Genomic DNA, 26,611 nt, shown 5'->3' on the forward strand with positions numbered 1-26,611 from the left:
TAGCTTTTAATCTTCATCTTTCTTTTCATGTCATTTTTATATCCTCTTATGCAAAAATATTTCCTTCTGGAATAATAATATGAATGTCTCTTGAAATCATAGCCACTAGGAGAATGAAAGTGTGTGGCATTTAAATATTTTTTAATGAAAAGCTAATTTGATTTTGTTTTATATATTGGGACATAATTATATAGGCTACTTAATTTTTTTTATTAGATGTCTTCTCCCAGTAGTGAGATGGATTATCAAAGTCCGTTATCACTTTGTAAGCTAAAAGGGAAGTCTGTCTCCACACCTGCAGCAGCCCAAATGACTTCAAAGTCTTGTTGCAAAGGAGAGAAAGAGACTGATGACCCAAAAACCTGCAAAAAGAGAAGAGCCTTGGATTTCTTGAGCAGATTGCCCGTACCTCCACCTGTTAGTCCCATTTGTACATTTGTTTCTCCAGCTGCACAGAAGGCATTTCAGCCACCACGGAGTTGTGGCACCAAATATGAAACACCTATGAAGAAAAAAGAATTGAATTCTCCTCAGATGACTCCACTTAAAAAATTTAATGACATCTCTCTTTTGGAAGGTGATTCAATAGCTGATGAAGAACTTGCCCTGATAAATACCCAAGCCCTTTTGTCTGGTTCAGCAGGAGAAAATCAACTTAAATCTATCAGTGAGTCCACTAGGACTACTCCCACTGGTCCAAAAGATTATCTCAGACTGAAAAGGCCTTACACTGCATCTGTGGTCAAAGAACAAGGGAATTCCCCAGCCGGGACTGAAGAACAGAAGGCTAATATGCAGGACACAAGTACAATGAAAACTACATCCAAGAGACTGCAAAGGCGACAAAAACCAAAATGATGATAAATTAGGTATTGATACAACCTTTCCAGTTTGTAAAACATATACAATTTCAAACTCTACATCAGAATTTGCATAATGAGAAAAAGGAAAAAGTTCAAAATTTATCTCTGTGCTTGTATATCACAGCAATGCTCTTCGCCTGCTTCTACTCTTATTTCAATTATATATCTTAAAACTGTGACTGTATATTAACTAATCAAGAAAAAAATCTCCTTTGAATCTTTATGACTAGATTTGGTCACTATAAATATTATTTTACAAACGAAGTAAACATACCTGTTTCTTTTAGATTGTGTCCTTACAATTAAAAGAAACTAGGTTTCTAAAGTGCAGTTCTTTTGACTCATATAATTCCTCTTAGTTTAGTTCCTATTTTAGGTTTGTTTTTAAGAGGTAACCCACTATGAACCAGTTTTCCTTAATGCACATGTTGGTTCTAATACAGTTTTATCCTGATCAAAAAAGTCAGGATGAGTAAGATGTTACAGTGGTATTTTCTTTTGACCAATTCTTTATCCTTAAGTCAGCGTGACTACAAGAAAAATAGAACCCTCAATGTACTTTCCTTTGATGATTCCAATGTGATCTGTAAAATTAAATTATTTATTAAAAGTTCAAATACTTTAAATCAGAAGCAGATTTCATAGTGTTAATTTGCTTTTGTTTGTTTTTTAACAAAATGATCGTCTGGACTGCAGCTTAAGAGAAAATCTTTTAAATTGGCACTGATTCTCCTTGCTTTATTTTTAGCCCTATCACAGGATTCAGCAGGTAGTCCCTTTGAAACCTAGTTTTCTCTAACCACCAAAACAGAAGAGAACCATTCAATTCATTTGTTCCTTTAAGTTTCATAGAGAAGAAAGAGAAAGCAGTTACAACTAGAAGCTAATAGCATGGAGAATCAGGTCTTTTAGTATGTCTTAAGTTTATATACAACATCATGTTTTTAAATCTTATTATAAACACATTTTAAAGCCAAGAATAAATCCTTTTAAAAAGCAATTTCCTTTCTTCCGTAACTGTGACTGATGATTTTTCTCACTTCTGAAAATTAACATAATAGTCTATTCTACTATTCTTTCTAACTTAAGTGTTCTGCCAGTCTTATTAATGTGATTTTTGTTCATAAAAGTTTGATCTTCACATCCTAATCATTCTCCCAGTGATCCAGTCTAGAACAGGGAATAAAACTTGAGTCTCAGATGAAAAGAAAGAATTAACGAATTTAGCCTTTTTTGTTTTTTTTTTTTTTGATTCTTGGAAAAATTTAAGCTATAACCTCCTTCATTCTTCATTACCATTTAGACTACCCATTATGGAGACATCTAATGCACACACTCTTTTTTATAAATTGTAAATAATATAGCCAAGCTATGTAAGCAAAATGTGAAGCTTGAGTATATGTGGATATTATCCCCCCAAAAGTGACAATTTAATGATTACAAAGTCAACAATGTATACTGCGTGATAAATGGTGAAAGCAATTTGTGTTACTTATTCAACAATCAATCACTTAATGAGAGCCTGTTGCCAGCTCTGTGAGTGATGCAAATGTTAATACACAAAACAAGTCAGTGTTGAATGTTCAAAAAATTATATAAATCAGGAGCCATGGGCATTGAAAGAAAAAACAGATCACTTCTGGGTGGGATAAATATAGTTGGCGGCATTTAATCAATGATTTTTATGTTCGAATCAGGCAAATATACCGGGAAACTATTCTGAGCTCTTTAAGAGCTCTGGATCTATAACCTGGGACTACTTCTCCAAAGCAGCCCAGCCCAGGTGAACCAGAAACCCTAAGCAGAGAGAAGTAAAACAGGAGGGCTTGAAATCTGATCCTTTAGACTGCTCCTACAGAATCAAGGAAAGGAATTCCCATCTGGGCTCTCCGACACTTATCGCCTCTGCTTTCCTAAATGAGTCAAGCCATCCAGATTGACCTAGTTCTGCAGTGACCACATTGACTAGGATACCCAGGACCACCTGGGCCTGGAAAACAGGGGTACTGTTACGTGGATTATCATTATTATTAGAAGATTATTATGTGTTGATCTTGAATACACAGAATTTAGCCAAAACTATACCTTAGATTCATTCAGATTTACTAAATTTTAGTTTTGTTGACCAAACTTCGCTACTCAAAGGAGACACCAATTTTTAAAATGTTAATGAAGAAAAAATTAGTTACATTGCTGGTAGTCATCAAGATGTTCACTAGATTTCAATGTACTAGAAATGGAATATGAAAGTAATATAGTCTTTCTAATGTGTAGAGATCAAATAATAATAAGTAAAATATAAAGTTGCTTTTGTCTTTACCTTTAATAATGTCTCCTATTATAAGGTTATAATATAGAAAAATTTGTTCTCAATACGGTAAAATTCTGTGGAATTTCTGTAATTAAGTTTTTTATGTTCTTAAACCAAAAAAATATTAGATTCAATGACAAATCCATATAAAGCAATACCATATATAATTTTTAATAACCGTAAAAGCACCATTATATAGAACACTTAATACTTCACAAAACATTAGAAAGAAGCTGTTGGCCAACAAGAAATAAAGCATACATCCTACATGGTCTTATCTGTGGTCTCACACCAAATTAATCTGATTCCAACCTTTTAAGATTTAATTTGGATTCATAAATTCACTATTAGTATAAGAGTTGTGGTAGAACTTCGTCTTAATACCACATAAAACACTGAGATTGCTCCTCTTAAGGCGAGCATGACTTTTCCATAACTCCATATAATCTACAGCCTGGGATGCTTCATTCCTTGTACTCCCAAAACTTTGGAGCTGCCAACCGATTAGACATGTTTATAGGCATAATTTTAAAAACTGCTTAATTATTCCTCTTAAAAATTATTGTTTTATAAAGGCAGGCTTGTTTTATTTACACTATTAGCTCAACAGCCAAAAGTTATTCAGGTTTAACCCTGTTCAATAAAGTGGTAGTTAAAACACAAGATATGACTTTAAATAATGATACTGATTTTCCTAAGTGGCTTGTATAGCTATTAAGAAAGATTTTAACAGACACTTCTAACAATGATACATTGCTAAAATAAAGGAATACTTTCCCAAGGTGTCTGCTTTGAAGGACAATATTCCCTTAGGTGTGTACTTTCTGGCATATTCATTTTAAAGGAAAATCAATATCATCATTATAGCCACACATCTCACATTTTTGGATACATGGATGATCAAAGTAGCAATGGCACTAAAATTTTTCCTGCCTCCTACTTCTCCCTCACCTTTCCAACTTTCCTGATGGAGATGAATTTCCTGAAAAAATAGATTACTTCAGAGAAAGTGGTTCTGAAGCTTTATATTATAAACACTTTAGTTCATTAATGAGCCTATGTGGCTGATTATGTTCTTGAGTATGTTCTCAGGTTTCAAAGTAATTCTTTCTCTAGAGAAAGGGACTTTGTTTAATCAAATCGGCAGAATTCTCAGCATCAGACCATGCATACAGGATCACTTTAACAAATGCCTGTTGAAGAGGAATGTAATGACTTCTGCTAAAAAACTTTCAGGTTTGACTATTTACAGTGGAATTAGAGCTCTGACTACAACTGAACGAAGAATAAATACCAAAAATTGAAGTAAAAACTGATTTAGGAAAATTTTGAATGCCTGTAAGAGAGATCTCTAATACCCATGGTGACAACCACCCCTTCTGTTAAAGGAGCTCTCATTAGTGAAGCCGCCATGAGCCCTCCGGTTTGGGAACTCTGCGCAGGTGTTCCAGTATCCTGCACCGTCGGAAGGAGATGCATTGTTCCTGTCCTGGTTTCTGTTCGCTCTGCTTGGTTTTTCGGCATGCAGCACACTGTAAAAGGTAACATCATGTTCATACCGTTCTTTCATTCGGTGTATTTTCTCTCTTGGGACTCCATGAATGTTTCTTCTGCGTGGGGAAAAAAAAAAATGAAACTGGTTAGTTAAGGCAGCATATCAAAATGATATAAATTCTTGTATTTTACAAGTCCTATATTATTACATAGATATGCACTCCCTATTCTCAGGATGGACCTCTGACAAAAGCAAAACATCGTGTTAAGCCGTTATCTTTCAGGCTCAACTCCTGTTTTTCCTGCTGCCCTGCATACTCCCAAACTACCCTGAGGCTAGCAAAGAGCTAAAGCTTCAAAAGTGCTTTGTTTCTGGAAATCTCAATTCTGTGCTTCAAAACATAAAAAAGCACCGTGAGATCTTTTTATTATGTATTTGCCAATTTGTCATGCATATATCTATAATCAATTATATCAGTCCTAGATACTTCTAGATCCTTATAAAAACAATATTCTTCAATTCTAGTGGGCATGAGAATCAATTGGGGATGTAGTTTGAAATGTAATTACCAGAGATTCCATCTATGGAATGGGGTCCATGAACTAGGACTTTAACAACCACTCAGGTGATTCTGATGGGGGTGGTCCACAGATCCCTCTGGAAACACTATCTGCTTATAACCATAAGATGAACTAGACTTATTCCTAAAAAGTAAATTCTGATCTCACTGGTTACTTTAAATCACTGACGTTATCAAATAGCACAGATAATGAATATCAGAACCCATGCATTCAGTCAACAAGTTAGTATTATTTGGACATTTACTGCTTTACAAACTAGAAGCAGCATCTAGACCATAAATGAACCACAGACTGTTCAACATCTAAAGATCTGTTTAGCCTAAGTGCAAAAACATCACTCACAAGTGCAATCCCATGCAGAGGAAAGTGCTTTTAAATGTTCATTAATGAAGCATTTTAGCAGAATGTTAAATGTGTCCTTTTCAAGGACCAAGTCCAAGCCAAGATTTAGCATTTAGCATTATATTAGAAAACTGACCCCAAACTAAAGTCTTTCACATTAATAATTCCAAAGTTATCAATTTCCAAGAATTACCATTTCTGGCCTGAAAACTACCATGTCCATTTCCAGCCTGAAAAGATTCTTTTGTTCGGTCTGATATACCTGAAAATAGCAGGATACACAATGAGGAACTAGAAAAACAAAGAAGTACCTTGCTAACTCTTGAACGTTGAATTTCCAGCGAGTGTCAGGTTCTCGGAATATAACTTCATAGTTATTTTCAAGTGCCTGATTTTTCAAAAGTACATAAAACATTGAAGACATGGTACGTATGTTTGGGAATGTTTATGCTGCCATTTAACATTTACTATAAATCTTTTCTAAAATTCCTTTTGTTTAACCAGTAATCCAATGCCTTAGTTTATGTTAACAAATACAGTTGGTACATTTCCATACATAGCCACTCTCAGATTATATTACGGTTCCCAATGATAAACTGTGAATAATTCTATTTACCATGACGGAAAATTACAAAGGTTCTTTGTTTTGAACATTTCAAAAATAGATAGCTGAACTACTTTTAAATGCCCTGTCCACAGGAATGAGGAATGAACTCCAATGGCTTCTCAAAGTCCCTATGTGACTATCATAGACTCACTGCTGTCAAATGCCTTGGCCTATTCCTCATACCTTGGTTTAGAAAGTGAGAGTGCCATAGGCACAGAGCTTGGGAAACAAAAGTGGTTTCCACAACCTTTACATATTCTTCCCTCCAAAAGTAGTTCTCCCTGCTATGCAATATAGTTTGGCTCAATTCACTGTGCCCCATTTCCTTGAGTTTAGAAAATTATTACCATTTCCATTAGAAACATCAAACATTGTTTACATTCATAAATTGACCACTACTTTTTTTAAATCTCAAACTGAACTTTCTATTATCACTATTTTTTTATTGTGTTATAAAATAAAAAATGAAAAGAACTAAGTAAGCAGCTTTCCTCTGCATTCTTTAAATGGACACTTCTAATTTGGGAAGGATATCAGATATCATAGGTGGAAAATATTTAATTTCTGGGTCCTACTAATAGCTGTGGATGTCTGGAAAAGATTGTGCATGTCTAGAAATTAGAAAATAAAAAGTAAAATGACTTCCCTTAAGCCACTCTCAGTTAACCCGACTCTTGGTTCTGAGTTGTGCCTTAATTAACGTGACTCTTCACGTCCCTATTCATTTCTCTCCCAAGTGGATGCTCGATCCGTGAACTGAAGTAACCACAAAGTTGATGCTAATTTTTCCTACATTCACCAAAGTCCCACAGTCTGGGCCTAAATAAAACTGATGAAAGTACAGTTAGAGAAAAGCATACCTGCATGTAAGCTACTTTGCCCGAAATGTAAAAAGAGGCTTAAAAATAGACTGCCATGAGCCCAGTTATAGAGATATTCACTTTACAATTAGCCAAGTAGGGAGAATACTCAGCTGTCTTCATCCTGCCCCTGTATGTTTCTGGATCTTTTCTGTTTTCTACACTCAGTAAGGAATGAAAACTTATTAGCACAAAAGATGAAATATGTCTTAAAACAGATCAGACATATTTCAAAAATAAAGAAAAATGTGCATATTGCTTTATTCATCTGTTGTTCTGACAGTAGGCAGCTGAGTTGTTACCTTTATATGTGTATTTATATTTGTATTCTAATATCTTAATAGGGTTACAGTGTTAATCTGTTTTTAAACTAAAAATTTCATTGCTCTAGAACTTCCATGCAGCAGCACTACATAGTACTGAAGTCCCCAGCGTGGCAAAGACAGAAGTGTGTGCTATGAACATCATCTACAACTCTGCTGGTGGCATCATCTAGTCCAACATTTCTTGGCAGGTTTCAGCAGATGCTCCTATGTATGCCTTCCCTTAGGAAAACAATCAAGACAGAAATGCTATCAAGAATTCAGACCAAGGACTATTTTAAAAATGTACCCTGAGGTGGTATTAGCATCTCAGTAAATTTCAGCCATTGAACAGCAGAGAAACACTAAAACCTCTTTACCTGCTCCCTGAGAGAACAACTATTAATGAATATGAGATCGTGGAAGATCAGAAAAAGAAGAAAGAACAAATGTTTCAACTTTCTCACAAAATGTCCATAACTGAAAATTCACAATGATACTTCTTCCTACCATGACTGCATAGGGCTTCATTTCCCAGGCGTGGAGGTTGGTATTATCAATAATAATGGGGGATATGCCATTCCTCATTGCTTTTCTTGCTGCAACACAATGTTATATAACAGTGAACAACAAGCAACAATCAGAGAAGGGTGAGCGTACTCCATATTTTGTTATTTTTATTACAGGATGTGCTCATTATACAACTTTAATACCACCTATTTCAGAACCCACTATCAATAATTTTATTTTTCCTGGAATCTAGGGAGGTTACACTCTGGCATTCTGTTTGGGGGAAAAAATGGCAGAACTTTAGATTAAGCTCCTTCCATAAACCTTTTTCATTTTGCAGTATCTACAATCTATGTGCACAACAGGATTTACCAGGGGTGTGGAAAGGAATTTGTCACCTCTTTTCTGGTTCCATTCATGAGCTTCCTCCAGGAAGTCAGGATTGAATTCATAGGCACCATCTTCCCTGAAGAAAAAATCATCCGTGCTGAAAATCAGGGCCCTGGGAAAGTCGTGTTGCAATTGTCTGGAAAGTGGGGAAATAAGAGATTATTTTATGACCATGCATTTTCATAATATAAATCATTTCCTTCCATCTCCAACATTTAGCAGTTTATGAGACCACCAGGTTTGAGTTGTTGAATATCAAAAACATGAGATGCTTGTTCTCTCTAGAAGGTATCACTCTTTCGTAGGGGGAAGGAGAAGGCTGACGGGACTGTGGGTGGTGCCCAGCTCTTGAAACTAGGAAGTGCTGCTCACCACCACTGACTTTTGCAGCAACCAGGAGTGACTCCAGATGAACCTGTGGAGGCTACGCTGCGGGTGTGACAAGAGTCATTCCTTGTGGGCACAGCCCTTACTGCCATTCCTCTGTGATGCACCACTGCCCACACCCTCATGCTGCAGCCCCTTCCTGCATCCCCTCACCTGTCCTGGGTCCCCTCGCCTTGGAGATCTGTTCTCCATAAGGACCCATCTGAGATATTGGTTCTTGTTGAGGTATGAAATGTAGATTAAAGTGATGTGATGTGTGTGCTACCTCTATTAGGTAACATTTTAGCAGTGACCTAAACCGAATTTTAAAGCCACAGCAGGAGAAGAAAAGAGGCAGATTCCAACATTCCCCATGCCTTCCTAAACCTCTATCACTCTCTCTAAATATGAAAATATCACAGAAAAAAGAAAAACCATCATGGAGTTCCCCCTTTAAAGCAAAAAAACCCATTAAATTCTGCACAAGAAAAACTTCACAGGGCTTCCCTGGTGGCGCAGTGGTTGGGAGTCCGCCTGCTGATGCGGGGGACGCAGGTTCGTGCCCCGGTCCGGGGGTATCCCACGTGCCGCGGGGCGGTTGGGCCCGTGGGCCATGGCTGCTGGGCCTGCGCGTCCGGAGCCTGTGCTCCGCGACGGGGGAGGCCACAGCGGTGAGAGGCTCGCGTACCGCAAAAAACAAAAACAAAACCAAAACCAAAACCAAAACTTCACAGAGAAGATGTTCCCACTAGAAATCCTTATTCAGACTTTTCTGGGGAGAAGATGGCTATTATGCTAGATAGGTAACTGGGTAAATCTCTGAGCCTCTTTTCTTCATCTGTAAAAACTGTGGATAATGTCACCTATCTCGCTAAGTTAGGATGATGACTTAATAACTTGAGGAAGCACCTCGCGCAGCACCTGACACAATGAATGTATGTTTATTTCTCTTCTCCCTGCAGCACTCACCAGCATAATTCTAACATCAAACAATTTCACCAGGCAAATAGAGTACATAACAAAATGGCCATGCTCAGAATAAAAAGAAATTTAAAAGTTGGAGGAAAAAAATGTTGGAGGGTGACAAGGGCAGGAAATGTAAAGAGAAAACAGAACTATTCAACTGTTTGTTCTTCCCCATCAAGAAGAATTCTCTTTAATCAGGAAAGAACGCAAGGCACTGAAACCACAGATAATGAAGCGCTTGGGTTGAAACACTTGGGTTCAATTCTTGACTACTCAGTCATGTGATCTCTCTCTCTAAGCTTCTGTTTTCCTGACTGAAAACTTGTATAATAATCACTACCTATTAAACAGAGCTTCTAGTAAGGCTCAAATGAGATTAGGTATGGGAAAACATTTTCCAAGAGGTTAAGGCACTTTACAAATGTGAGGTATGTTATTTTATTGATAATGAAAACAAATGAAGTCAAATTTTCCAACTAAGACTGTTTACATGGCATCATAGTAAAGTACATTGGAGTGTGTACATAATGGGAGAGGTGGTGAAGAAAATGTGGCCATTTTAAATCTACCACAGATACAGAAACTGACATGAAAGAAAAGTATAAAGATCTGATGAAACAAATTCGCATAGTTTCCTTGTAAATGTCTTTTTGATTTTAAAGACACTCAAACTGAAAAGCCCAAATCATAGATCCAAACTTTACCTCCATGAGAACAATTATTATAAAGACACCTTAGAAGAAAATCTAAGGGCAACACTAACTGCATTTTCAGGTGTGTGTATTTTATATTTGTAAATGCTTTACAGTTTTTAAATTATTTTCATAAATATTATCTAGTCTAAATCATGAAAGCTTCATTCAGAGTTTAAATAATACTGTGTAACTTATTTTCCTTATCTTTTGTGTACTATGTTAAGCAACTCTGGATATTAGTTCCAGGACTTTTTTTTTTTTGATATCCCTTCTAAATCTGGTTTCATTTGTTTTCCTATTAAGTCTGCCACTTATAGGTTTTGTTTTGCCATCTTCAGAGTTGAGTTTTTCTTTTCATAGACATAGCCGTATCTACTCATGTTTTCCACTGTAGCCTACATGGTCCTACTAACAAACAGGAAGGCAAAAATATGAGTATTTTTCACCTTTACAACTCGGATGGAATGTGTGGGCAAGGGAGGAAGAAAAAGCGGTCTTCATGATCTTACTGAATGATCATTCCTTCGAAAACTTGTTTTATCTTCACCTGAATGTTAAATTAGCACTGGCAGTCATGGTACATCTTGAATATGCAAGACAATAAAAGCTCTCCTAGCTAAATGAAAAACTGATTAAATAGACAATCCTGAGAGTCTCAAACTTAAGTGGAAGCAATAAATACCATTCCATCAGCTTCAGAAGTGATGAGGATAATGCCCCAGCTCTAGCTTGCTTTATGGTGGTCAGGAGCCTCATGCATTAGGGAAATTGAGAGAATGAAAATAAAAGGGAAAAAAATAGAAAGACAATTACATCCACATAATTTTCACCTCCACAGCTCCCCCCAAATTCACTTGAAAGCACTACTGTGAAGAGAAACTCAAGGCTCTAATCTTGATTTCACAACTTACATCATTCTTTTATTTAATAATAGAGAACCATGGGAATATATTTAGATATCTATTAGTTACTCCCCACTCGCTGACAAAAGTCCAACATTAGTATGTAATTTTGAGTTGTACCCCTAACTTTTTATTATGGAAATTTTCCAACATGCAAAAATAGGCAGAATAATATAATCATTCCCCACGTACCCATCGTCCAGCTTTAACAATTATCATCATACGGCCAGTTTTGTTCCATCTGCTTCATACTTCATTTCAGCAAATACCGCATCAGCGTTCAGATTTCCCTGATTTTCTCATAAACATATTACTATAATCGGTTTGTGTGAATCAAGAGCTAAACAAGATCCACACTGCTGGGCTGCCACGTCCCTTGTCTCATTTATTCCATACTTGCCCTCTCCTTTTTATTGCCACCTGAACTTCCCCCCCCAACCTTTTATATGTAGAAAAGGTTCAAACCTATAGAAATGAGTTGAAGGAATAATACTATGAACTCTCCTTACCCTTCACCTACAGTTGTTAACATTTTGCCTCATTTATTTTACATCTCTCCCATATGTATTTTTGATGTACCGTTTAAAAGTAAGTTGCAGACATCATGATACTTTGTTCCTAAATGCTTTGTCAAGTATCTTCTATAAATAAGAACATTCTCCTACATAATTATATCACATCTTAAAAATAACATTAATTTACATTACTTTATTATAATTATAAATTATACCAAATATTATAAATATATACTATAAATAAATTATAAGTGTATTAATTTACATTGTAATTTTACATTATAGCTATTTATAATAGCTAATGTTAATAGATTTTTTTATTTTAAAATTTCCTTCATGGTACCAATAATATCTTTCATAGGTTCAAGTACTGCATTTGGTTATTATGTCTCTTTGGTGTCTTTTCATCTAGAACTGTCATGCCTTCTTTGGTTTCCCTTTTTGAAAAGTCTAGTCGGTTGGCTTGAGACTGCCCCACATTCTGGGTTTGCATGATTGTTTCCTCATAATTAGATCTAGGTTAAACATTTTTAGAAGGAACGTACAGAGGTGATGTTTGTATACTTCTGATTGCACATAATGACCATTTGTACCATTGTGCTAAGTTTGACCACTTGGCTAAAAGGTGCTGTCAGCTAGATCTCTCCACTGTAAAGGTGCACTGCTTCCCTTGTAATACTATGTAATGCTGGTGGGCAGGGGGTTGTGAAACACGAGACTCCACGTAACATCCTGTTCCCCAACAACCTTTCCCTCAACGATCTTTACATTCATTGCCGATCACTGCCAAATCAGTTATTACATTGGGAATTGCAAATACTGATTACCCCATGTAATTTCTTCTATATTTACTAGGTGGCATTGTCTAGTAAGGAAGAGCTCTCTTTCCCTGTCCCCTTTTGATAATGCTTACCATCATTATTCTTTATGATGAGCAAATGGCCCCAAATCTGACCAGCAGGTACCCCTTCAAGCTGGTTCCTGTGTCTTTGTCTACACCAACCTTAAAAATACAACTTTTCCTTTCTTATTAGCAAAGTAATACATATTCAAGGCAAAATATTTTGAAAGAGAAAACTGCAAAATAGGAGAGGTTCCTATATTCCCCCACTTAAAAATAATTGTTAATATTTTGATCCTTTTTCCAGGGGACAGAATTTTTTTCTTTTTCTCTCATCTGATATTTTGTTATATAAAAACAGAAACATAATGTAGAGAATACCAACTTATTTTCACCAAACTTATTTCCACAGCAATTATTTCCTACCTCATGAAATATGACTTTGTGCCATTATTTTTAATGATTATGACATAGTTATTCATATGGATGTACCATAATTTACTTAACCAATGCTCTGTGTGTGGGGTTAGGTATTTAGTTTGGCCCCAACTTCTTTGATTACCAGCAAGTTTAAATACTTTTTCTTATGCGTGCTGGTCATTTAGAGATATTCTTTTGTGAACTGCATTTTCATGTCCTAATAAAACCTCCTTATTGGGAGGTTTATGGCTTTCTTTTTGAATATGTAAAATTCTTAAGTACATCGATTTCTTTTTAATTTTGTTTATAATGAACTCTAACATACAAGTCTCAGTTATTAGAAGTTTTCTTAGTCACATGTATCCATCTTTTATTTTCTACTTTCTGTCTTTGGTAATATATTTACAAGTCTTTCCCAACCCAAGATTATATAAATATTCATCCATGTTCTATTACATTTTACTACCCAGTCCGTCTAAAATTTTAGTTTAGTATGTGGCAGTGGTTAAGACAGAATGGAAATGGACCCCTATCTTAAACCGCTCACAAAAACTTGAAATGGAGTAAAGACTTAAACATAAGACCTGAACCATAAAACTCCTAGAAGAAAGCATAGGGGAAAATCTCCTTGACATTGGTCTTGGCAATGATTTTTTGGATATTACACCAAAAAGCAAAAGCAATAAAAGCAAAAATTAATAAGACTACATCAAACTGAAAAGCTTCTGTACAGCAAAGGAAACAATCAACAAAATAAAAAGGCAATCTACCAAAAGGAAGAAAATATTTCTAAATCATATATCTGATAAGGGATTAATATCCAAAATATATAAATAACTCATATAACTCATTAGCAAAAACCAAACAATCCAATTTAAAAATGGGCAGAGGATCTGAATAGACATTTTTCCAAAGAAGACATACAAATGGCAAACAGGTACGTAAAAAGGTGCTCAACATCATTAACCATCAGGGAAACGCAAATCAAAACCACAATGAGCTGTCACCTCACACCTGTTAGAATGGCTGTCATCAGGAAGACAAGAGATTAAAAGTGTTGATGAGGACGTGGAGAAAAGGAAAACCTTGTGCACAGTTAGAAGGAATGTAAATTAGTGCAGCCACTGTGGAAAACAGAATGGAGGTTTCTCAAAAAATTAAAAATAGAACTACCATAAAATCCAGTAATCCCACTTTTAGTTATATACCCAAAGAAAATGAAAACAGGATCTTGAAGAGTTATCTGCACTCCCATGTTCACTGAACCATTATTCACAATAGCCAAGATATGAAAACAACCTAAGTGTCTGTCAATGGACAAATGGATAAATGTGGTAAATATATACAATGGAATATTATTCTGCCATGAGAAAGAAGGAAATCCTGCCATTTGTGACAACATGCATGAACCTTAATGGCATTATGTTGTGAAATAAATCAGAGAAAGATAAATACTGTATGATCTCACTTATATGTGGAATCTAAAAAAGTTGAACTCATAGAAAGAGAGTATAGTGGTGGTTACCAGGGGCTGAAGGTGTGGGAAATGGGGAAATGTTGCTCAAAGAGTACAAACTTCCAATTATCAGATGAATAAATTCTGGGGATCGGGAGCTTCCCTGGTGGCGCAGTGGTTGAGAGTCCGCCTGCCGATGCAGGGGACACGGGTTCATGCCCGGGTCTGGGAGGATCCCACATGCCGCGGAGCGGCTGGGCCCGTGAGCCATGGCCGCTGAGCCTGCGTGTCCGGAACCTGTGCTCCACAACGGGAGAGGCCACAACAGTGAGAGGCCCGCATACCGCAAAAAAAAAAAAAAAAAAAATTCTGGGGATCTAATGCACAGCATGGTGGTTATAGTTAATACTGTTATTATACACTTGAAAGTAGCTGAAAGAGTAGATCTTAAATATTCTCATCACAAAAAAAGAATGGTAATTATGTGGCACAATGGAGGCGTTGGCTAACAACAGTGGTAACCATTTTTCTTTTTTAAAAAAAATTAATTTATTCATTTATTTTTGGCTGTGTTGGGTCTTCGTTGCTGTGTGCAGGCTTTCTCTAGTTGCTGCGAACGGGGGCTACTCTTCATTGCGGTGGCTTCTCTTGTTGCGGAGCACGGGCTCTAGGTGCACGGGCTTCCATAGTTGTGCCTCGCGGGCTCTAGAGTGCAGGCTCAGTAGCTGCGGTGCACGGGCTTAGTTGCTCTGCGGCACGTGGGATCTTCCCAGACCAGGGCTCGAACCTGTGTCCCCTGTATTGGCAGGTGGATTCTTAACCACTGCGCCACCAGGTATGTCCGGTAGTAACCACTTTTCAATAAAGAAATGTATCAAATCAACATATTGTACACCTTAAACTTACACAATGTGTTAATTACACCTCAATAAAGCTGGCGGAAAAAAAAAGACCAGAGAGTGGTACAGCTGGATTAAAACCTAGGCTTCTGGCCTCAGAGCTGTACACTAAACCACTGTGATTGAGTGCTATAAGATAAACAAACCACATTTATCCTTTTCTCTAGTGACATTGAGGTTGTTTGCAATTTTCTCTATCATGAACAACTTTTCGTGAACATCACTGTGCCAATCTCCTTGTGCATATGTACAATGTCTCCTGAGGGTATATACTCCAAGTGGAATAGCTATTAAATCCTTTTTGTTTGTTTTTTGAAAGAACAGAGCAGAGCAGATGTTATTTAAAATTTCCTTCTTTCCTTCAGAAAAAAAATTTTTCTCTCTGATAGAATATATGTTCCATGAAGGCAGGGATTTTTGTTTCCTTTGTTCACCGTTCTATTCTAAGCATCTAGAAGAATGCCAGGTACATGAGAGATAATAAATATTTGGTAACTGTATGAATGGTTCTTGAATGTTAGGCTCTGTTGTCTTAATTATGTAAACTTTGTATAGGGTCCCAAACTGTGTGAGGAGAATTTCTATTTACTCATCTTTACATGTTGAGAATTTTACCCAAACTTCAGATTTACCCCCAAAGAGGACTGGGAGAGAGAATTCTTAGATTCCAGCACTCCCTCTAGATGTTACTGGAATTCTCAAGGACTTTAAGCTGGGAGGCAGGAAACAGATTCAGTGACCCAACAACCTGAGGAGAATGGGGAGGGAGACATGTCTGTAAACATCTCAGGCTAGTCTCCCCTGAAGCCCGGTGTGGCCTGCCCTTCTCGGTGCTGCCAACCACCATGCCAAGGCTGAGCCCTGCCCTTGGAGAGATGGAGCTCAACCATCACCAGCACCATGGATACCGTCAAGCCACAGTGGCTAAGGGGACTCCAGTGAAGAGTTCCCAGGCTGTCCTACGCTCACTCTTGCCCTCACTCCTCACACCTCCAAAGTAGGGCATGTTTATGAGATCCAAAACCAGACTAATACTTAGCCCTCATGTGCCAGTGTGGCTCCACTGCAGTTTCTAGGAGAAATTCCTTTCAGTATCTTGAATGCAAACAGCACCCTTCCAGAGAATCCGGCAATGCCACAGGCTATGTTTTATGTTTTCAACTCAGCCATGCTCTTAAGAGGAGAAGGAATCAGAAGCACACCCACCTCAGCACTAACTTGTTTTTAGCTGTGTTTTCCCAAAATGTCATAAAGCAGTTACAGACAACAGAACAGTGGCCAGACAGGAAAACTGTCACTCTGGGCTCTTTTTTGACTGCTGTTTAAATGGGAAAACAGCTGTATCTTTGATACTTTTTTTTTTTTTTTTTTTTTGCGGTACGCAGGCCTCTCACTGTTGTGGCCTCTCCCGTTGAGGAGCACAGGCTCCGGATGCGCAGGCTCAGCGGCCATGGCTCACGGGCCCAGCCACTCCGCGGCATGTGGTATCTTCCCGGACCGGGGCTTGAACCCGTGTCCCCTGTATCGGCAGGCGGACTCCCAACCACTGCGCCACCAGGGAAGCCCACTACTTATTTTTAAATCTCTCTTTAGGATAAATATTGGGTGAAGGAGATGGCACATGAAACATTTTCACATGTAAAACACAGGAATGGGTTTCTTATGAACGGAATTAAAGGTTTTTTTTCTTTTTCTTTATTTTTCCCCCTCTTGTCTATTCTCAACAGAATAATCTCCTTTTTGGTTTTGTTGTTTACTCAAGACCCATGCTGATTCTGAGCTACCAACTCTTAGGAAGTTTCTGGAATTAACACATCCATCAAATATTTAGACCTACTATGTGCCAGGCCTTCTTTTAGGGACTGAACAGAATAAAGCCCCTGATCTCATGGAGCTTGCATCACATCTCATGAAGCTTACCTTCTCATAAAAGAAACAGATAATAAACAGGTATGTATATGCCAAGTGGTGCTAAGTTCAAGAAAGAAAAGAAAGTCAAAGTAAGGGGCAAAGAAGGTTGGAGAGGTGCTACCATCCAGAGGGCCTTTCTGGATGGCAGAGAAGGTCCCTTTCAGACCCTTTTCTTCATCATAACCTTAAAAAGTATGGGTAAAGAACACTGAAATATTCTAGTTATACAATACTTCAACAGGACTCCTTAATCGTCAAAAGTGGATGTAGGTGTTTTTGTCCATGAACATCGCTGGTAAGACCACTTTGTGCATTATGAAATCCTGAATCTCAGAATCAAATGCATGATTCTCTGATCCTAACGTCCTCATCTGTAACATAAAAACACTCCATGTTAGGATTATTGTAAAGATCCAGTAAGCTAGCATATATAGTGCCTGCATACAGTCAATACTCAGTAAATGTGGGCTTTCTTTTGTCTCCATTACTGCCATACCCTTTCCCAGGCTCTTACCTTGATCAAAACAGATAGCCTTCTCCCCAAGCCATGCCTGCAATGCGACGGAGAGCATTATGAAGGAACAATCAGACGTGAGACTAGTTTTCCTCTTATCGTACTATTTCCTTAATCTCATAGAACCTAGCTATCTTTAGGTAACTTGGAATGATAATAATTTCATACTGGGTTCCTCTAGAGTCCGAATGGGCCTAGAACGGTTGCCATTATATAGAGAAGAGTTCGTCAAAATGCCAAGAAGGAACCTGGGCACTAAGTTGGGTTATGTTATAAATATCCTGTCACGTGAGTGAATGAGGAAGAAACATGAGATAACCCTGGGAGGTCAGTGTTGGCTATCTCTCCCCAACACATCATAGTCAGGATAAATATGAATACTTATTTAGAAATCCAAATTTCATCTCTCCCCATGGCCCTCAATGGTACCACATTAATAAAGAAAATTGGGGCTTCCCTGGTGGTGCACTGGTTGAGAATCCGCCTGCCAACGCAGGGGACACGGGTTTGAGCCCTGGTCTGGGAAGATCCCACATGCCGCAGAGCAACTAAGCCCATGCACCACAACTACTGAGCCTGTGCTCTAGAGCCTGCCAGCCACAACTACTGAGCCTGTGTGCCACAACTACTGAAGCCCGTGTGCCTAGAGCCCGTGCTCCGCAACAAGAGAAGCCACTGCAATGAGAAACCCACGCACTGCAATGAAGAGTAGCCCCAGCTCACCACAACTAGAGAAAGCCCACGTGCAGCAATGGAGACTCAAAACGCAGCCAAAAATAAATAAAATCAATTCTCGCTATTTTTTTTTTTGTATTAGAAGAAACATATCACCAATACTGACAAATAATAACATGTGGCTTCCTTACCCTGACAGTTGAAATCCAGGTAATAAACTAAGCCCACTTAATAGGGCCTTTACCTGTTTTTTCATGAACAGTAGATCGAAACCAACCTCATTATACTTTTACCACCTTAGTCCCACTAGTCTCTTCCTTTGGTGCAGAAGAAAAAGCTCTGATTAGAAATAAGGAGAATTCATTGCTATGAACTTGATCAAGATATACAACTTCTTGAAATAATGTCATTTGCAGCAATATGAATACAACTAGAGATTATCATACTAAGCAAAGTAAGTCAGAAAGACCAATACCAAGTGATATCACTTATATGTGGAATCTAAAATTCAATACAAATCAACATATCTACAAAACAAAACAAGACTCACAGATATAGAGAACAGACTTGTGGTTGCCAAGGGGGAGGGGGGTAGGGGAGGGAAGGAATGGGAGTTTAGGATTAGCAGAGGGAAACTATTATATATAGGATGGATAAACAAAAAGGTCATACTGTATAGCACAGGCAACCATATTCAATATTCTGTGACAAACCATAATGGAAAAGAATCTGAAAAAGAATATATATACGGGCTTCCCTGGTGGCGCAGTGGTTAAGAATCTGCCTGCCAATGCAGGGGACACGGGTTCGAGCCCTGGTCTGGGAAGATCCCACATGCCGCGGAACAGCTAAGCCCGTGAGCCACAACTACTGAGCCTGCGCGTCTGGAGCCTGTGCTCCACAACGGGAGAGGCCGTGACAGTGAGAGGCCTGCGCACCGCGATGAAGAGTGGCCCCCACTCACCGCAACTGGAGAAAGCCCTCGCACAGAAGCAAAGACCCAACACAGCCAAAAATAAATAAATAAATTTAAAAAAAAAAAAAAGAATATATATATATGTGTGTGTATATATATATAACTGAGTCACTTTGCTGCACAGAAATTACACAACATTGTAAATCAACTATACTTCAATAAAAATTTTTTTTAAAAGTATATAACTTCTCAGAGTTTAGTGTCTTGAGCTTGGACTAGATGAACACTGTGGGAACTTCTTGTTCATTTCCTGAGATTTTCCTATGAAAACATTCCTCCCCTTTCATTTCTTCCTCTATTCCTACTGCTTCTCTAATCATAACCACATCTGCGACACTATATTGCCCAATTCAGCAGGGTCTTCTTCCACTACCCCGACAGCTCCAGGACTATGGTGGTGGGGATTCTCCTGTGTTACCTTTCTAGTAAGTGATTGTGAACACATACTGCAGAGTGTGTTCTTACTCTCTGTGAACATAGGAAGCACATATAGTACTCATTCATCCCAGCCTCCAAAGAGAGGCACTGCAAGGATTCTCAGCGATGGGGAGAAGAGATTCAGGACCCATCTTAGGAAAATTACTAAAAATATAAAAAGTACCTTCTCCAAGTAGACCTAAGTGGCTAAAACTCTGAGACGTCACCTGCCTGATACTCTATTTTCATACACACAGACTTGGAATACTGCCAACTTCCTATTTTGACCTTGCTTTTATTTATGAGAGCCCTATGCTCATAATTAAAAACACCATGGTCCAGGCCTGCTGGCTTAGTGCACTGTGGAGTGAGTACACTTTGGGGTCTAATTACTCACTACTTGGTTAACTAATCCCCTCTTCTCACTGTTTCCCATATTTTTTAAAAAATTGTGTTTGTTTGTAAAGTATACCTTTGTCCCCATCTCTGTCCCATCATTGCAGCACATCAGGAAAGCATCCTTTCACCTCTTTGGAAAGCTCTAATGCCAAGAAATAATGAAAAGGTATTTCTTTTGATGGAAAATTCCATGTTGTCCAGAGATAAAAATGAGGAGAAAAGACAGCTGTCAGTGAACATCCTTTGAACCTACCGAATCCATGTTACAAACCGTTTTTGATGGTGCCAAAACAAACTAGCACATTGCAAAGGACATATGTCCTAGAGTGTGGTCCCCAGACTTTGCTTTGATTGATATGTAAAGATTCAAAAACATTCCGGGGACTGACATAAGGTTGATAACTTTTAATTTTTCAAATAACGTCATTAAGAAAAAAAAAAAGACTATACTATTGCCATTTCATTTCATTTCAAAAGGACAATTTAGTGGTATATCCATGCAAGGGAATGCTATTCAGCCACGAAGTAATGAGGTTCTGACATATGCTACAACATGGATGAAGCCTGAAAACATTAAGCTAAGTGAAATAAGCCAGACACGAAAGGACAAACACTGTATGATTCCACTTACATGAGGTATCTAGAGTAGGCAAATACATGGAGACAGAAAGTAGATCAGAGGTTACCAGGGGCTGAGGCGAGGGCGGGAGGATGAGCAGTTATTGCTTAATGGGTACAGAGTTTCTGTTTGTGGTGATAAAATTTTTTTTAAAAAGGTAGTGGAGATGGTTGCACATCATGTAATTAATACCAGTTAATTGGACACTTAAAAGCAGTTAAAATGTCCACACACGCACAGAAGAAAGCACAGAGGTAAACAGACGTCCACAGATGTTTTCACTGAAGTTGGAGGACAGAACAAGTGCAGATCCAAGTGAGTTTATCAGTTCAGCTGTGGAAAAAGAAATAGTTCTGGATCACGTGCTGAGAGTGAAAGGGTCTTAGGACAGGAATCCCGTTTCTTCTCTCAACCCTGTACTCCTTTATCCAGATTTTAACGTTCTCCATGATCTGGCCCTGGGTTTACCTAACCAACACACTCACTAATATAAACAACCCACTGCAGTAAAACCATGCTCCTCATGAGCCTAGAACATCCAGCTCTTTCCCATCTCCATCTCCTTATTCATGATAGTAATCCTCTTCCTTTGTGCAGTCACATCCTCCTGGTCTTCAAGGCCAGGTCAAGAATCATCTCCACATGGAGGAGACTAGCTCTTCCCTAATTATCCTATCTTCCTAACCATGCTCAGTGACTCCCCTGGCCTTGAACACCACCAGCAAAGAACAGGCTATTCCCCATGAGACTTTACTTACCCACAGCAGTGTACTGGTTATTGTCTTCCATTTGTTGGTCTTGTGTAGGCTCCTTCTCTTAATCTTATTTTGTATATACCTTACTAAGCAAGTGCTAACAGTCTTATAAGTACTCAGTAAATACTACTATTGTTGACTAGTGAAAAATTAACAATAGTTGGTATTTATATGGCCCACACATTCATCGGTGCTTTCACATTCATAAGCATAGGATCCTTGTTGACCACAGTACCTTAAATCCTCACAATAAACTTACTAATGGAATATTAGCTTCATTTTAATGAAGAAGAACCTGAAGTGTTCAATTAAGTGACCTATGCTAGTTCATATGCTAATTAATAAAATATTAAATAATAGCACCAAATAATTAAAATCAGTCTCCTTACAGATTAAAAAAGCTTTCTAGTATGTCCAATCAAGAATAAACCTAGGAAAGCCTTTTTATATAGAAAATGACATATTTACTTGGTTATTTAATAATGCTTCATCACACAACCTAGGTCTACCGAGCCAAGTTACTGAATAAAACTATTTGCAGCTAACTTAAAAAGTTATTTTCACCTTTAAAAAGTTAACAAGTAATATGTATTTGTTGTAGAAAAAATGAGAAAATAACTCAGGGGCAAAAGTCTATATTCCATCCCACTGCCTAAAAATCAACAACTATTGTAACCTAGCAGGACCCCATGGAGGCATTCCTGGGACAGGCCTTCCCCCATATCCTCTGCTTTGGCTCCTCTCTGAACTATCTAGATAATAGTATTTGACGCACATTTCCTGAGTTGTCTTGCAGATGTAAAAAACTCCCCTCTCCAACAAATGCAAGACGTTAACTACTTGATGACCATAAACACACAGCTCCAGGCCTCCCTGTGATACCACCCTGCTACCTCACCATCAGCCAATCAGAGAACCGTGCACAAGCTGATCACAAACCCTGCGACCCGCCCCCTCCACCTGGCTTTTAAAAGTGCATTGCAGAAGCCCTTCTGGAAGCTCAGGACTTTTTAGGGCATGAGCCACCTCTTTTTGCATGGGCTTCCAATAAACCTTCCTCTGTTCCAAACTCCAACGTTAAGTTTGTTTGGCCTCACTGTGCGTCCGGCACACTAACTTGCGTTAACACTATGAACAATATCTTCTTACACATTTCTTTGAACAGAAAATGGGATTTTTGTGTATTTATTTGTAGTCAATTGTACATCTATGTTCTCACTAATGACTCATGACTTATAAGCCAATCCTCTATTTTTGTACACTTAAGTTGGCTCACATTTTTTTCTTTTTCATATTTTTTTCTATCACATCAAAAACTCTGTTGCACATCCCTCTATCCTCATGCACTTGTCCAGTTATTGTCTTAGGATGAATTCCTGGAAGCAGGACTTACAGGTCAATGGTAAGAACCTATTTTTGAAACGCTTTTTAAATGAAACAGAGGTGACAAAACACATATAAGGGACAAGCTAAATTTTTAGTACTCTGATGTACTTAAAAATTCTAAACTAGATACAACTCTAACTGCTTTTTTTTAACCTGTCCAAAGAATTTAAATAGATGGTTTCCACATTCCAGTCCCTGCAAACTGAAAACATATAGGTGAAAAGCATAGAAATATAACATTGATTTGGAAGACCAGACATATTCTAATTTCAAAAACATTTTTAATTCTTTAATCAAATGAGAAACAAAAGTTAAGCAGAAAAAAGTTGAACCCGCATTTGTAAAAACGATTTCCAAATTTTATAGAAAAAAAAGTTTTATTTTTCTGATCCAAGAAATACATGTCCATTATGGAAAATTTGGAAAATACATAGAATAATGAAAATATGAATTTCCCAGAATCCAAAAATACATGATAGGCTTACAGTTTTACTATTTTCTTACACATGTATTTTTTTTAATAATTTGCCATTCTCCTTCTCTCCCCAACCTGACCCCCCAACAAAAAAGTGGGGAAGGCAGCTCCTTGAAGGACATGGCCTGTCACACCCACTACACCTTGCATCCTCCCTGCAGACCTCTCTCCTCGCTGAGCTGTGGACTGTATCCTTGCCTACTTTCCTGTTTTCCATGTAAATGCACAACACACCCCAAAGCAGGGCCAAAGTCCTGTGCTCTCAGAACTGCCAATGCCCAGCCTATCAAGAGAACTCACAATGTCAACTCCCAGCTGCCTCCTTCACTTCAGAGCCAGACTTCTCCCTATGAACACCTTGAAGATTATCTCTGCTGATCAACATCTTCGGCAGTAACTAATGCCTCTTAAAATTTATACAGCACTTTAAAGTTTAACAAGTTCTCTCATACACATTTAATCCTCACAAGAGTCCTCTGAAGTAGACAGAGCAGATAGCCCTATTTAAAAGGGAAGGAAACTGAGGTGCAGAGGAGTTGAGATCATATCGAGTCAGTGGCAGAGCTTGGACCTCCCTGGCAGTCCAGTGGTTAAGACTCCGCACTTCCAGTGCAGGGGGTGCGGGTTCAATCCCTGGTTGGGGAACTAAGATCCCACAAGCCGTGGGGCACAGGCAAAGAAAGAAAAAAAAAGAAGCCATAGATTGACTCAAAGGTCAGAGCTCCCTACCTAGCCATTATTAATAAAACATTTTTAAGTCTGACAACTAGAAATTAAGAGCTAGAAAGATCTTCAGTAAATCATCTAATTCCTTCTCAGTATTCACATGTAAAGGAAAGTAAAAAGAATTAAAGGCAGGTGATTGCCCAAAGTCACCAACTATTTTGTGATGAAGAGAATCTAAAGGCACAATCTTCAGACTCCCAGGGAAGTGCTCACACCAGTCGTCCCTAGAGAGATGTTCTTTAATAAGCTGGTCTCTCATCCGGTGTCCTCCGCTTAGCCAAATGTCAACCAGGAATTAAAATCCTAAAAGTGTAGAATGTTAGAGCCAGAAGGGACCTTAAAGACTACCCAGGCCAATCCACTCGCTTTAGAGTTGAGGAAAGTGAGGTCCCAAACTCACGGCTTCTGCTGTTCAATTCTGTGCACCTTCCACTCACCATATTACTTCCCTTCTTTAATTATAAACAAAATCTGGCCAAAGATGTTTACTGCCTTCTCAGACAGTGTGTGATAGGCCACAGACCAGCAAAGCCGAAGTAAAACTGATCGGGATTTGATTTCAGAAGATGGTAACAGATGTAACAGATAACAGATGTACCCACCATGACTGTATCATAAAATAACCAAGTTCTGCTGGGTTCTAGGCAGGCTCCCCCATTCTCTACCCAGCCAGAGAGAAGGCCTATTGAAATGTGCGTGTTTCTTAGAAAAGGGTACCAATGGCCCTTTGGAAGTCGCCCATCTCTTGAATCTGTGAAAATGTAGCAATATTGTTTTGCTAAAGGCTTCTACTCCACAAATCAACCAGGAATCCTAACTAAAACTGGCAGCACAACACCAGGGCTGTCACAGTTCCCTGACCCTAAAGAACCCAGACCCTCCTCCCACGGTCTTTGTGTACCATTCAAATCCGCTTCTCAATGTGTGCTACGACCTTGATTCTTCTTCATTGGTTCCACAGTTCTATGGCCAGTCCCATGGTTCTACAGCTAGCCTTACCTCTCTGGTGAGATGGAAAGCTCTTTGAGGGCAAGGGACCACTTCTATTGAACACATACTACTGCCAAACATTGTGCTTTGCGGGGTAAGATACGGCCCCTACCTTCAAGAAACTTACAGAAGGATAAACGAAACCATGTGCGAAACCAAGCGCAGCCACAGAGGTGTAAACAGGAAGCGGGGGAGCCCGGAGGGCGAGGATTAATAAGCCTGAGTCGTAAAGGGCTGGTGGAATCAGTAGGGGAGAGAGCGGTAGAAGGCAACCCGGGCAGGCAAACCAGGCACGCGGGGCAGCGCCAGCAAAGGCAAGGAGAGAAACAGTTCAGCGCTGCAGGAACATCAGGCGCAGGACAGAGTGGAGGGAGCTGAGGCTGGAGCGGCGGGCCTAGCAACGTGGCCCCAGCAACGCGGCCGTGCAATTCACGCTGACCCGGTACGGGGGCCGCTGGCGCACCTAGCGAGTAAACCAATTTGGGCTCCCGTTGCGAAGCTGTGTCAATGACGGCCTCCAGCGGCCGCGCAACCCCCTCCCCCGGGCACCTGTGCGCCTTCGCAGCCACCAAAGCACACGCAGGGCTGCCTCCCTCCGCCAGATTTTCTACGCGGCCGCGCGCCCGGGTCCCAGCCCCTGCCCCTGGGCCCCCACTTCTCCGCTCAGGTTTAAAACGCCTGTTGCCGCACCGTGGCGGGTGCCTGCGTGCCAGCGGGAGGCCCGGTGGTTTCCTCTGCAGTCGCCATCGGGCTTTCCTGAAGAAGACTGCCCGCGGGCCCCCGACCCCGCACTGCGAGGCTCCGGGCGAAGGCTACCCGCCCGGCTGGCGCAGGGGCCGTGCGGGGGCCGGTGCCATCTGGGGCTCGCGCCAGGCGCAGTGCTGACAGCCGTCCTCCTGCGAGGGTGCAGCATGGAAACCAACGGGACGGGCCACCCGCGTCTCGAGCCCGCGGCCCGGCTGGCACCGGGCGGCCCGGCTTCCACCCGTCAGTCTCGGGCCGGGGCCGGGCAAGGGGCTGGCTCGGCTGGGTCCGCGCGCGGCGCCCGGACGCGTCATTACCTGGCCAGCGTAGTTTTCCCCGAGCCCGGGAGGCCTCGCAGGAGGTAGAGGTGTTTCCGAAAGCTGTGGCGGCGCGGAGGTGTCCCACGCGGGGGCGGCGGGGCGGGCGGCCGAGGCGGCTGCTGCTGCTGCCGGAGGCTCAGCCTCCCAAAGGATTCAAGAAAACTCTCCTCCATGGGGTGGGGGCTGGCTGCGAGAACACTGCTTTCCCCTTCCTGAAGTCACGGTCTTGGCCAAAGCTGTTGTTTTTGTGGCTCTCCGGCCATGTGATAGATGGAGGGGCGGGCGCTCGGAGCCCAGCCCCTCCTTCCCACCCGCCCGAACTGCGCTGCGTGGGAGGGGTCGTCCCTACCTGGAAAGCTGGGGACGCTGGGAGACTGACAGCC

General features: G+C 39.9%; 2 protein-coding genes and 1 non-coding gene across 7 annotated transcripts in view; 1 reads left to right on the forward strand and 2 right to left on the reverse strand.

Moving 5' to 3' along the window:
• Positions 1-863, forward strand: part of BRCA2 (BRCA2 DNA repair associated) — a 53,372-nt gene extending 52,509 nt beyond the window's left edge. Inside the window, exon 27 of the mRNA XM_059995993.1 lies at positions 217-863. Coding sequence (XP_059851976.1) covers positions 217-858 — 642 coding nt within the window. The 3' untranslated portion in view covers positions 859-863. The remainder of the gene's footprint in view (positions 1-216) is intronic.
• LOC132413790 (NEDD4-binding protein 2-like 1) lies at positions 154-26,567 on the reverse strand. Of its 5 annotated transcripts, none has more exons than XM_069540026.1 (5): positions 26,226-26,560; positions 8,270-8,397; positions 5,786-5,854; positions 4,734-4,784; positions 154-362 (listed from the first exon to the last, which is right to left on the reverse strand). In XM_069540026.1, exons 1-4 carry the CDS (start codon positions 26,399-26,401, stop codon positions 4,741-4,743), a joined length of 417 nt encoding a protein of 138 aa, XP_069396127.1. In that variant the 5' UTR covers positions 26,402-26,560; the 3' UTR covers positions 154-362; positions 4,734-4,740. The 5 variants fall into 5 exon arrangements, with proteins under 5 accessions (XP_069396127.1, XP_059851984.1, XP_059851982.1 ...); XM_059996001.1 differs by lacking the exon at positions 154-362 and adding an exon at positions 410-502 and having other exon boundaries at positions 26,226-26,559; XM_059995999.1 differs by lacking the exons at positions 154-362; positions 5,786-5,854 and adding exons at positions 5,904-5,980; positions 7,872-7,960 and having other exon boundaries at positions 2,132-4,784; positions 26,226-26,548.
• Positions 16,548-16,679, reverse strand: LOC132413999 (small nucleolar RNA SNORA16B/SNORA16A family). The gene has a single exon (XR_009516877.1). It is a non-coding gene; the product is annotated as a small nucleolar RNA SNORA16B/SNORA16A family (small nucleolar RNA).
• Positions 26,568-26,611: the final 44 nt, after the last annotated feature.

The sequence above is a fragment of the Delphinus delphis genome, chromosome 18, assembly GCF_949987515.2.
Source record: "Delphinus delphis chromosome 18, mDelDel1.2, whole genome shotgun sequence".
Lineage (NCBI taxonomy): Eukaryota > Metazoa > Chordata > Mammalia > Artiodactyla > Delphinidae > Delphinus > Delphinus delphis.

Bases quoted from the DNA above. Each gene is read 5' to 3' on its own strand.
- LOC132413790 (XM_059995999.1), bottom strand. From the start codon at position 26,401: ATGGAGGAGAGTTTTCTTGAATCCTTTGGGAGGCTGAGCCTCCGGCAG. The intron at 8,398-26,225 runs GTAATGACGCGT...CCCACTTTCCAG, and splicing joins GGGAAAACTACGCTGGCCAG to ACAATTGCAACACGACTTTC. The intron at 4,785-5,903 runs GTACTTCTTTGT...TTCCCCACGCAG, and splicing joins AACGTTCAAGAGTTAGCAAG to AAGAAACATTCATGGAGTCC.